Here is an 11,555-nt window from a genome sequence, read left to right on the forward strand (position 1 = left end):
TCTTGGCTAGGGCATGGGCAGCGTCTCATTTCCCCTTTAAGAGATAATTAATATCCCCAGGAACACGGATTGCACAAAAGACACATTTCCTTTAAGAGGAATTAACGGAATTAGGAAAGGTTCAAAGAAGAGCGACCAAAATGATAGATGGGATGGAACTGCTCCTATATGGGGAAAGGCTAAAGAGGTTAGGGCTCTTCAGCTTGGAAAAGAGACAGCTGAGGGGGAATATGTCTGAGGTCTACAAAATCCTGAGTGGTGTAGAACGGTTAAAAGTGAATCAATTTTTCACTCTTTGAGTAGAGAGATGTGGTAACCGTGTTAGTCCACTTTTAAAGGTAATCAATAGAAATAGAATAAAATACAACATGGAAAAGAAAATAAGATGATACCTTTTTTATTGGACTAACAATACATTTTTTGATTAGCTTTCGAAGGTGGCCCTTCTTCGTCAGATCAGAAATAAGCAAATTTTGATAAGTAACAGCATATATAAGTGAAACATCAAAGTATTTCAGTGACAGTCTGAAAGGATGAGGGAGGGGTGGGTTAGGTGAGAGACAGGGAAGGCTGAGAGGATGAGGGACAGGGAGATATGCCTGGTGATCAGAGGGTGACAAAGCAGTGCAATTTCATGGTTTAGGGACAGGGAGATATGCCTGGTGATCAGAGGGTGACAAAGCAGTGCAATTTCATGGTTTATAATGGGCTAGAAAACCCAGATCTTTGTTAAGTCTTTGAAAAAGTACAAAGGAGACACTCAATAAAGCTACATGGAAATACTTTTAAAACAAGTAGGAGGAAATATTTTTTCACACAAAGACTAGTTAAGCTCTGGAACTCGCTGCCGGAGGATGTGGTAACAGTGGTTAGAGTATCTGGGTTTAAAAAAGGTTTGGACAAGTTCCTGGAGGAAAGTCCATAGTCTGCTATTGAGATAGACATGGGGAAAACCACTGCTTGCCCTGGGATTGGTAGCATGGAATGGTGCTACTCTTTGGGGTTCTACATGGAACCTTGTTACTCTTTAGGATTCCGGAATCTTGCTATTCTTTGGGGTTCTACATGGAATGTTGCTATTAATTGGGATTCTGCCAAGTACTTGTGACCTGGATTGGCCACTGTTGGAAGCAGGATACTGGGCTGGATGGACCATTGGTCTGACCCAGTATGGCTATTCTTATGTTCTTATAGCTGAGAACTAGTGAAGCCAGGATTCAAATCCTACTTCTGCTGTTTGTGACCTTTGGCAAATCACTTAACCCTCCATTGTCTTAGGAAAAAAAATGTAGGTCCTTATTTATTAAGTTAAGATAATAATATGCGTTAAAACGTAAACCAGTCAATATTCAGCGTGTGGCAGCCGGTACCGCAGAGAGAATTAGCTGGATATGTCTGAGCAGTGTGGCATTGATTATCTGGTACTATCGGTTTTGTGCTAGCTGTCGGAGCTTATGCGGGTCCTGGATAAATATCAGCTGGGACTCGCATAACGATATCTGGCCAGGTCCTGACCCCCTCATGATTCCAATCCCCTTCCCCCCCACCCCATCCCCTCTCAAGATTGCGGCAGGCCTACCCGCCCAATCCCTGGAGGTCTAGTGGGAAATTGGCAGGGGCAATGCTTACTCGGTCCTGCCCGTCACGGCTGCCTCTTCAAAACAGCTGCTGCAACCTGTTGCCCGTTTAAATCATTTTCAATATCGACTGGAGAATTTTTTTTTTTACCACAAGACATTAAATAATAACGGGCTGTGAGGCATGCAAATGCATGCAAAGCAGCTCGTTATTATACCAAACGAATTAATGCAAGCTGCATTACCGATGGAAAGTTATTACCTCAAGAGGTATCGGTCACTTTCCTGCCTGGGAGAATCCTTGATGCTCCCAAGAGATCATTTAAGGGTCTGGCAATTAAAAAGGAGGAGGGGCAAGTACTGGGGCAGACTTCTACGGTCTATGCCCCGAAAATGGCAAGGAAAAATCAAGGTCAGGTATACATATAAAGTAGCACATATGAGTTTATCTTGTTGGGCAGACTAGATGGACCATACAGGTCTTTCTCTGTCGTCATCTACTATGTTACTATGTTCATAGGAGCCAACTTTTCAAAATGATTGGGGGGGTGTTGAAATTTTTTTTTTTTTACAGGTGGTGCATTCCCCCCTCCCCCCCCCCCATCTCCTCTGAGTTCCTGGCCCCCCTCCCTCTCCTCCGAGTTCCAGGCCCTCCTTCCTCTCCTCCGAGTGCCAGGCCCTCCTCCCTCTCCTCTGAGTGCCAGTCCGAACCCCAGCCCGACCTCTTCCCCCACAACAGTCCTCCGTCCACTCCTCGCCTTCCTGACGCCCAGAATTGAAAACTCATCTTTCTTACCTCGGGTCCCGGCAGCAGTGAAAGTCGAGTGCAGGCTCGGCGCTTCAACCTTCCCTTCTTTCTCAGCTCTGGTCCTGCCCCTGTGGAATCAGGAAATGAGGGCGGGACCAGAGCTTGAGAGAGAAGGGAAGGTTGAAGCGCCGAGCCTGCGCTCGCCTTTCACTGCTGCCGGACCCGAGGTAAGAAAGATGAGTTTTAAACTTCCGGCGGGTTAAAATATTGGGCGTGCTCAAGCACCCACAGCACCCACGGAGTCAGCGCCTATGACTATGTTACCCCAGAACTCCTCCAATCCTTTTTTTCAATAAGGATTTTCCCCTGACCCCTCCATGCATCCCCCTAATACCTACAAGGGGTCTCCATTGTGGGAAGGCAGAAGCAATCCCCTAGCGTTCCTGCCCCAGCGCCTCCTTCAGTTAGAATGGTGGCCACATAGGAAGTCAGGCTGCCAAATAAAGGAACATTCTCTTTTTTGGTAGCCTGACTCCCTAGTGGCAGTACCACAAGTCTTTTGCGTAGGGGGTGTGAAGAAGCCACCGAGACGGGGGCACCCTGGGATCATTCCTGCTACTCTTGTTCACCAAGGATGCTCCCAGTAGGTGCCAGGGAAAGGTAAGGACGGTGAGGAAAACTGATCGGGGAGTTTGTGATGGAAATAAGAATCAAGGATGGCGGTAGGGTTACCAACTAGATCCCAATTCATCCGACAGGGTTGATCCAGCCCTGGCCTTACCCCATTGCAAGCAGGGATTTGTGGCAGAAGAGTAGCCAGGTTGAAGGTGCGGGGGGAGCAGAAAGCAGATCGCCAATGGCACCGGTGCATGTTTTAAATGCGACGGATCACGTAAAATAGTCCGTTTGGGGGAGTGGCTGCTCCCATGGTGCCCCCCCCCCCCAGCTACGCCTCTGATGTGGTTCTGATTTCCCTGTTGGATTCCCTCAGAAAAGCCAGGCTACAAGTCCCAGCACGCATTGGGGTAAGCCCAGGACTGGATCAACCCTGTCGGGTGAATCGGGAGCTAGTTGGCAAGCCTAGATGGCGGTGGGTTCTGGGGTGGCTCTTATTGGGAATGGGATGCAGGCCACGTCCCCTTTAAGAGAGTAATGGTTTGTTCATGAGTGTAGATTGTAGATTGCTGTGGTGATATCGCTGTATGTATGAACTTGTTCTAATCTCTGTCCACAGACCAAAAGTGCACTGTGTCATACAGTGCCCCATCTAAGAGTAAGCTGGTCAGTGCTCTCTGCTCCGAGGAGGTCTGCCAGTGTGCGGAAGGTAAGATCCTTTGCCTCTGTAGACAGGAGGAGCATGTCAGCTCTAGGGGGCAGGGACTATGCTGAAGTGGGGGAGAGAGGGAGGAACCTCGCATCTGCCCCTTCCTCCAGGGTCATTACATTTGTCAGTTCTCTGAAGAAGGGATTCTGCTGAATGCCCCACCACCTGGGGTTGACCCTGGAAATCAAGCACCATAACCTTCCACATAATCTAGTATAGGTTTTTCTTTTCTGAAGGCCCCTGCCCACACAAGAGGAAGACAGTAGAAGTTAACAAGAAAGACACAGACCCGCGACTGCACCATGCCTGCTACAGCCCCCGGGTTAAATATGGTAAGGAACAGCATGCGAGCAACGTTTTCCCACGCCTGACCCATCATTCTCCTGTTTTACGCCTGTCTCTGGTGTCTGTCGGCAGGGTACAAGGTGATGGTGACAGCATCGGCAGAGAAGGACGCTTTCATGGTGTATGAAGGACGTATCAGCACTGTCCTTCAATACAGTACGTAATCACTGTCAAGACAGAGTTCACAAGGGCCCGGCTAATGCCAGACTGAGTGCCGTCTGGGGACAGGGCCAGCCAGGAAGTATCTGAGCACTATAGGCCTCAGACACAAGAGGAACGAGAGAATTTACACACATATATAAACACACAAAACCTCACATATACACTTTTTTCTTACATGCTCATCATTTGTCATTTATTAATTTGACTAGTAAAAAAGGCCCGTTTCTGACTCAAATGAAACGGGCGCTAGCAAGGTTTTCCTCGGAGTGTGTATGTTTGGGAGAGTGTATGTGAGAGTGACTGTTTGAGAGTCAGAGTGAAAGTGTGAGTGTGTGAGAGAGAGAGTGAGTCTGGGTGTGAGTGTGTTTGTGAGAGAGTGTGTGTGTGAGAATGAGAGTGTGTGCAAGTGTGTATGTGAGACACAGTGTGAGAGAGAGTGTGTGTGTGTGGGCGAGAGAGAGAGAGTGTGTGTGAGACACAGATTCTCTGTGAGAGTGAGTGTATGAGACCAAGCGAGTGTGTGAGTGACTGTGTGGCACATAGAGAGTGAATGTGATACAGTGTGAGACAGAGTGTGTGAGAGTGAGAGTCAGAAAGACATTGTATATGAGAGAGAGAGTGTGAGCCGTGCCCTCCCAATCCATGGCCATCTGTCCCCTGCCCCCTCCATTCATCCTTTTCCAGCAATTCCCCTCTCTCCCTGAGCCCTGCCCTCCCAATCCATGGCCATCCATGTTTCTCTGTCACCTGCCCCCTCCTTCATCCCTATCCAGCATTTCCCCTCTCTGCCTGAGGCCTGCCCTGCAATCCATATCCATCCATGCCCATCTGTCCCCTCCATTCATCCCTATCCAGCAATTCCCCTCTCCCTGAGTCCTGCCCTTCCAATCCATGCCCATCCATGCTCCTCTGTCACCTGGCCCCTCCATTTTTCCCTATCCAGCATTTCCCCTCTCTGCCTGAGGCCTGTCCTGCAATCCATATCCATCCATGCCCATCTGTCCCCTCCATTCATCCCTATCCAGCAATTCCCCTCTCCCTGAGTCCTGCCCTTCCAATCCATGCCCATCCATGCTCCTCTGTCACCTGGCCCCTCCATTTTTCCCTATCCAGCAATTCCCCTCTCTGCCTGAGGCCTGCCCTGCAATCCATATCCATCCATGCCCATCTGTCCCCTCCATTCATCCCTATCCAGCAATTCCCCTCTCCCTGAGTCCTGCCCTTCCAATCCATGCCCATCCATGCTCCTCTGTCACCTGGCCCCTCCATTTTTCCCTTTCCAGCATTTCCCCTCTCTGCCTGAGGCCTGCCCTGCAATTCATATCCATCCATGCCCATCTGTCCCCTCCATTCATCCCTATCCAGCAATTCCCCTCTCCCTGAGTCCTGCCCTCCCAATCCATGCCCATCCATGCTCCTCTGTCCCCTGCCCCCTCCATTCATCCATTTCCAGTAATTCCCCTCTCTCCCTGAGCCCTGCCCTCCCAATCCATGCTCCTCTGTCCCCTGCCGCCTCCATTCATCCTTTTCCAGCAAGTCCCCTCTCTCCCTTCCATGACCCCCCCTCGCATCCATGCTCCTCTCTCTCCCATGTCCCAGCCTGGCCCGCCATCTTCTCCCCCCCCCCTTCGCATCCATGCCCCCCCCTTCACATCCATGCATCCCTTTTTTTTTCTTCTTCTTTTTAACTTTACCTCCGTGGCGGTTCGTGCAGCGAAGCGTCAGGGAAGGAGGCAGCGCTCCCGACGTCTAGCTTTCCCTTCGCTGTGTTCCGCCATCAGCGGAACACAGCGAAGGGAAGGCTAGACGTCGGGAGCGCCGCCTCCTTCCCTGACGCTTCGCTTCCGGATTTGTTTGGTTTGACGTGAGGGCGGGGCAGAGACGGCTGGCTGGCTTGAAGGCTTCACACCACGAATCCACGAACCCTTCAGCCTGGGAGTGACGTCAGGTGGCTTCATGGCTTCACAGAACATTGTCCTCAGAACGTTGAGGGTGCGTTTTATTATATTAGATATACCGCCTCTTTCGTGCACGAGTCAAGGCAGTTTATAGGAAAATTCTAAAATATAACAGAAAACATAGTAAAAAGCTTATGAAAGGAACATCATGTATAAGCAAAGGTTTAAATAAACACACAGTTTGACCCTCCCCCCCACACTCAACTCTCACTCATTAAACTACAGACACTCAAACATCATAAAACACACTCACATATATTTCATAACCCCCCACATACACACAAAACCACACCCACACAAGCATCATAAAAATCACACAAACACACACACATATTAAGCCACAAACACACACACACACACACACACACACACACACACACCATAAAACACATACACAAACATCATAAAACACACACACATATCATAACCTCCCCCCACATACAAGCATCATAAAATGACACACACACAAACAAAATCCACAAACATATACACAAGCATCATAAAACCACACATACACAAACATCACAAAATCACACACACACACACATACATCATAAAACCACACACATATCCCAGAAAGGTAGCACTGCTTTGTGGCTCTGATGTATTCTGTTTCTCTCCTCTGTCTTTGTGCCTCAGCGAAAGATGAAACGGTGACAGAAGGAGCCACTCGGTACTTTATTAAGCGCAAAGCCTGCAAGATGGATCTAGAGACGGGGAAAGAGTATCTGATCATGGGAGAGGATGGGGACACGTACGACCCCAGTGGCAAGTGAGTACAGTAACACACCTGCCCAGGCTCCTGCACTGCTCAACAGCACACAAAACTTTGGATGTGTTTCATTCCCTCCTCGCTTCTGAGCTACTGCACTTTAGCAACAGAGTCCAAAGCTCAGGATGTGTTTTGTTCCCTTGTTTTGCTCTCTTGCTTGTTCCCAGGTTCATTCATTCCAGCAGCAGGAAACAAAGCTAAAGATATTTCATTCCCTCTCTGCCCCGGGCTATTGCAATTTGCAACAGAGTCCAATGCTCAGGATGTGTTTCATTCTTTTCTGCTTCCTTACTCATTCCCAAGCTCCTGCACTGTGGCAATTGAATCCAAAGCTCAGGATGTGTTTCATCCCCTTTGTACTCCCTTGCATCCTCCCAAGCTCTTTCACTGCATTAACAGAAAACAAAGCCGAGAATGTTTCATTCCCTCCTTGACCCCTCACTTTCTCTAGGGCAATAGAGTCAAGCTCAGGATCTGTTTCATTCCTTCCCACTCCCAGGCTTCTGCAATGTGGCAACAGAATCCAAAGCTCAGGATGTGTTTCTTTTCCTCCATGCCCCTCCTGTCTCCTACAGGCTGCAGTACCTCCTACAGTCTACCTCATGGGTCGAGGAACTGCTGGACGAAAACAAATGTAAGAGCACCCGACTCCGAAATGTGTGTTTACAGGCCAAGGAATTCATGGAGAGCTACCAAAACAATGGTTGCATGGTGTAAATCCCAGATGCACCCTCTCCCTTTTCTCTTTGTTCCCTGCTCTGCTGTTATGTCTCATCTATATAATAAAAGACATTATTTGACTGTGTCTTCGCTTTCTCTGTGTACAAATATTATTATTAGAAATGTACACACAGCTGGTGTCACCCATACGTTCATAAATAGAAAAATATGATATAAAAAACAAGTGGACAGCCTGTGATTCCACAGATGGGATAGTTTCTTAGCTGTGATGAGTTCTGAGGATCCTCAGCCTTGGAAGAGTGAGGGGTAAAACCGGGGACAGGCCCAGAGGATGCTCAGTGCTGGGGCATCAAGTGAGAAAGCTGGGTACAGACCATCCTCAGTGGTAGAGGACTGAGGGATAAACATCATAAAACCACACACAAACACACAATAAATCCATACAAACACACACACACACACACACACAAACACTCACAAACGTTATACAATCACATAAGGCAGGGCTCAGAGCGTTTTCAGTGGTGGAAGAGTGAAGGATACACATCATAAAACCACACACACAAACACCCACCATAAAAACAACACATACATACACACCAGAGATGCCAAGTTACCTAGTTCCAGGCTGGAAACTTTTTGGCCAATCCTAGTTTTGAACTTAACGTCCCAAAGCTGTGTGAGATTTGTAATGTCTGATCCTGCCCATTGCAATCAGGGCTGTGAGTCTACAATGCACTATAAAGACGGTCAGGAATCCAGAACTGTCCCAACATCTCCAAGCTGGAACTGGGTAACTTGGCATCTCTGACACACACGCACATACATCATAAAACCACGCATACACACACACATCATAGAACTATACAGAGAATCTTTAGTCAATTTAAAACAAATCGGAGAAAATTTTTCTTCACCCAACGTGTAATTAAACTCTGGAATTCATTGCCGGAAAATGTGGTGAAGGCGATTAGCTTAGCAGAGTTTAAAAAGGGGTTGGACGGTTTCCTAAAGGACGTCCATAAACCGCTACTAAACGGACTTTGAAAAATCCAAAATCCCAGGAATAACATGTATAGAATGTTTGTACGTTTGGGAAGCTTGCCAGGTGCCCTTGGCCTGGATTGGCCGCTGTCATGGACAAGATGCTGGGCTTGATGGACCCTTGGTCTTTTCCCAGTATGGCATTACTTATATATACTTAGTGGTGGAGGAATGAGGTATAAATAAATAAAGCCACACATACATACACACACACATACAACATAAAATCACATACATACATATTGCAGCCATTATAAAACCACACAGGGTAGGGCAGAGAGCATCCTCAGTGGTGGTGAGTGATACAGTCTGATACAAGCACAGAGGATCCTCAGCAAGGTGGGAGTGAGGGATAATGCCTGGGATGGGCACAGAGCTCCCAAATCCTGACAGTGGGGGTTATTTATTTATTGCATTTGTATCCCGAATTTTCCCACCTATTTGCAGGTTCAATGTGGCTTACAAAATCCCATTATGGCATCGCCATACCAGGGTGAAAGATACAATTGGTGTTACAAAGAGACCAAGGATGACAAAATGAAGATCAGCAAATAGTTATAGAAAGAAGACATTCAGAATATAGGTGGAGTGGTGATGTGTTGTAGTTAAGCTATTGATCCTTGTGGTAGGCCTTGTTGAAGAGATAGGTCTTCAGAGATTTGCGAAAGTTAATTATTTCGTGAGTTGTTTTTAAGTTACGAGGTAGTGCGTTCCACAGCTGCGTGCTCATGTAGGAAAAGCTGGTCGCATGTGTTAGTCTGTATTTTAATCCTTTACAGCTGGGGAAGTGTAGATTAAGAAATGTGCGGGAAGATCTTTTAGCATTTCTGGGTGGTAGGTCAACGAGGTCTAGCATGTAGGTCAGGGCATCTCCGTGAATGATTTTGTGAACTATAGTGCAGACCTTGAATGCGATACGTTCTTTAAGTGGGACTGGGAGCCAGTGTAATTTTTCTCTTAGGGGTTTTGCACTTTCATATTTTGTTTTTCTAAATATGAGTCTGGCTGCGGTGTTCTGGGCTGTTTGAAGTTTCTTGATGGTCTGCTCTTTACAGCCAGCGTAGAGTGCATTGCAGTAGTCTAGGTGACTCAGCACCATTGACTGTACCAGGTTGCGAAAAATGGCCCTTGGGAAGAAGATTTTACTCTTTTGAGTTTCCACATGGAGTGGAACATCTTCTTAGTTGTATTCTTCACGTGGCTTTCAAGTGTGAGATTTCGATCAATGGTAACTCGAGAATTTTCAGAGTGTTTGAAACGGGAAGGGAAAGGTTTGGTGTGGTTATGGTGGTGAATTTGCTTGTGTTATGTTGTGAAGTGAGTATAAGACATTGTGTTTTTTCTGTGTTAAGTTTTAGTTGAAATGCATCCGCCCAAGAATGCATGATTTGGAAGCTTTGGTTGATATCATTGGTGATTTCCTTTAGATCATGTTTGAACGGGATGTAGATCGTGACGTCATCTGCATATATGTATGGATTGAGGTTTTGATTGGATAGTAATTTGGCTAGGGGTGTCATCATTAGGTTGAATAGGGTTGGTGAGAGGGGAGATCCTTGGGGGACTCCACGTTCAGGTATCCATGGGGCTGATGTAATCGCGTTAGCTATCACTTGGTATGATCTTGTGGTCAGGAATCCTCTGAACCAGTTAATAACGTTACTTCCAACTCCAAAGTATTCTAGCATGTGTAGTAATATTCCATGGTCGACCATGTCGAAGGCACTGGACATGTCAAATTGTAAGAGAAGTATGTTGTTGCCAGTTGCAATTGCTTGTTTAAATTTATTCAGTAAAGTAAATAGTACTGTTTCGGTGCTATGGTTAGACCGAAATCCTGATTTAGACTCGTGAAGGATTGAGAATTTATTTAGGTAGTTAGTGACTTCGTCACTATGCCTTCCATAAGTTTGGTTATCAGCGGGATAGATGCTACTGGACGATAGTTGGATAGGTCACTAGTACTTTTCTTTACGTCTTTAGGTAAAGGGGTAAGTAGAATGTTTCCTTTATCCTTTGGGAACAGACCATTTTGTAGCATATAGTTCAGGTGCATCGTGAGGTCTGTTTTGAGTTGTTGGGGGGGCGAATATTATAAGATTATTAGGGCATATGTCTAATTTGCAGTGAGACTTGGCGTATCTTTCGAGCATTTGGGAGATGTTATCATTCAAGAGTGTGTCGAAGTTGGTCCATGATCGGTCAGCTGGATGTTCACCAGGGATTGGGTCTAGACATTCAAGGAGCTTTGCGTAATCGCTTGTGTTGATAGGTATCATGAGTCGTAGCTTTTCAATTTTCTCTTTGAAGTAATTCGCAAGATTGTCTGCTGATGGGGTGTCTATGTTATTAGAAGTAACCGGTGTGGTATTTAGTAGTTTTGAAAGGTAAAGCCTGGAAGGGAAACAAAGGATCCTCAGAAGTGGAGAAGTGAGAGGTAACAAGAGTGCAGAAAGACACTGGAGCACAAAGTTCAGGCTGTGTTTTATATCTGTAGTTGATGTCCCTGTGTATAAAAAGTTCAGGGCAGCGTTAACGTTGCACCTCTGTGTTTGTAGGCTGATTGCAGGTTTTCACTGTTGCAAGACAACGACACATTCTCCTTACCTTTCTGTTTTCATTTCACACTTCTTATTCCTCTGACCTATCAGTATAAATGGTGTTTCTTTCCTATCTTATAATAGCCTGCAAAATGCTTTGTGGTTTGTTTGGTTTTTTTTTTTTTTGGGGGGGGGGGGGGGGGGGGGATTGCTAAGGGAGAGTATAGTAAGTCGTGAATAAACAAAAGCATTCCTTTGGGTGCTGCCTGTATTTATTAATTTATTAGGATTTTGCTCACACCTTTTCAGTAGCAGCTCAAGGAGAGTTACATTCAGGTACACTGGGTATTTCTCTGTCCCAGAGCCGATGATGAGAAGCAAACGCAGGCGCTAGAGGCTGTTAG

General features: G+C 46.5%; 1 protein-coding gene across 1 annotated transcript in view; it reads left to right on the forward strand.

The window, feature by feature from the left end:
- LOC115466191 (complement C4-like) overlaps positions 1-7,691 on the forward strand; it is a 59,201-nt gene extending 51,510 nt beyond the window's left edge. Inside the window, exons 37-41 of the mRNA XM_030197292.1 lie at positions 3,560-3,649; positions 3,886-3,981; positions 4,067-4,150; positions 6,754-6,886; positions 7,462-7,691. Coding sequence (XP_030053152.1) covers positions 3,560-3,649; positions 3,886-3,981; positions 4,067-4,150; positions 6,754-6,886; positions 7,462-7,603 — 545 coding nt within the window. The 3' untranslated portion in view covers positions 7,604-7,691. The remainder of the gene's footprint in view (positions 1-3,559; positions 3,650-3,885; positions 3,982-4,066; positions 4,151-6,753; positions 6,887-7,461) is intronic.
- The last annotated feature ends 3,864 nt before the right edge of the window (positions 7,692-11,555 follow it).

This window comes from Microcaecilia unicolor, chromosome 3, assembly GCF_901765095.1.
Source record: "Microcaecilia unicolor chromosome 3, aMicUni1.1, whole genome shotgun sequence".
Lineage (NCBI taxonomy): Eukaryota > Metazoa > Chordata > Amphibia > Gymnophiona > Siphonopidae > Microcaecilia > Microcaecilia unicolor.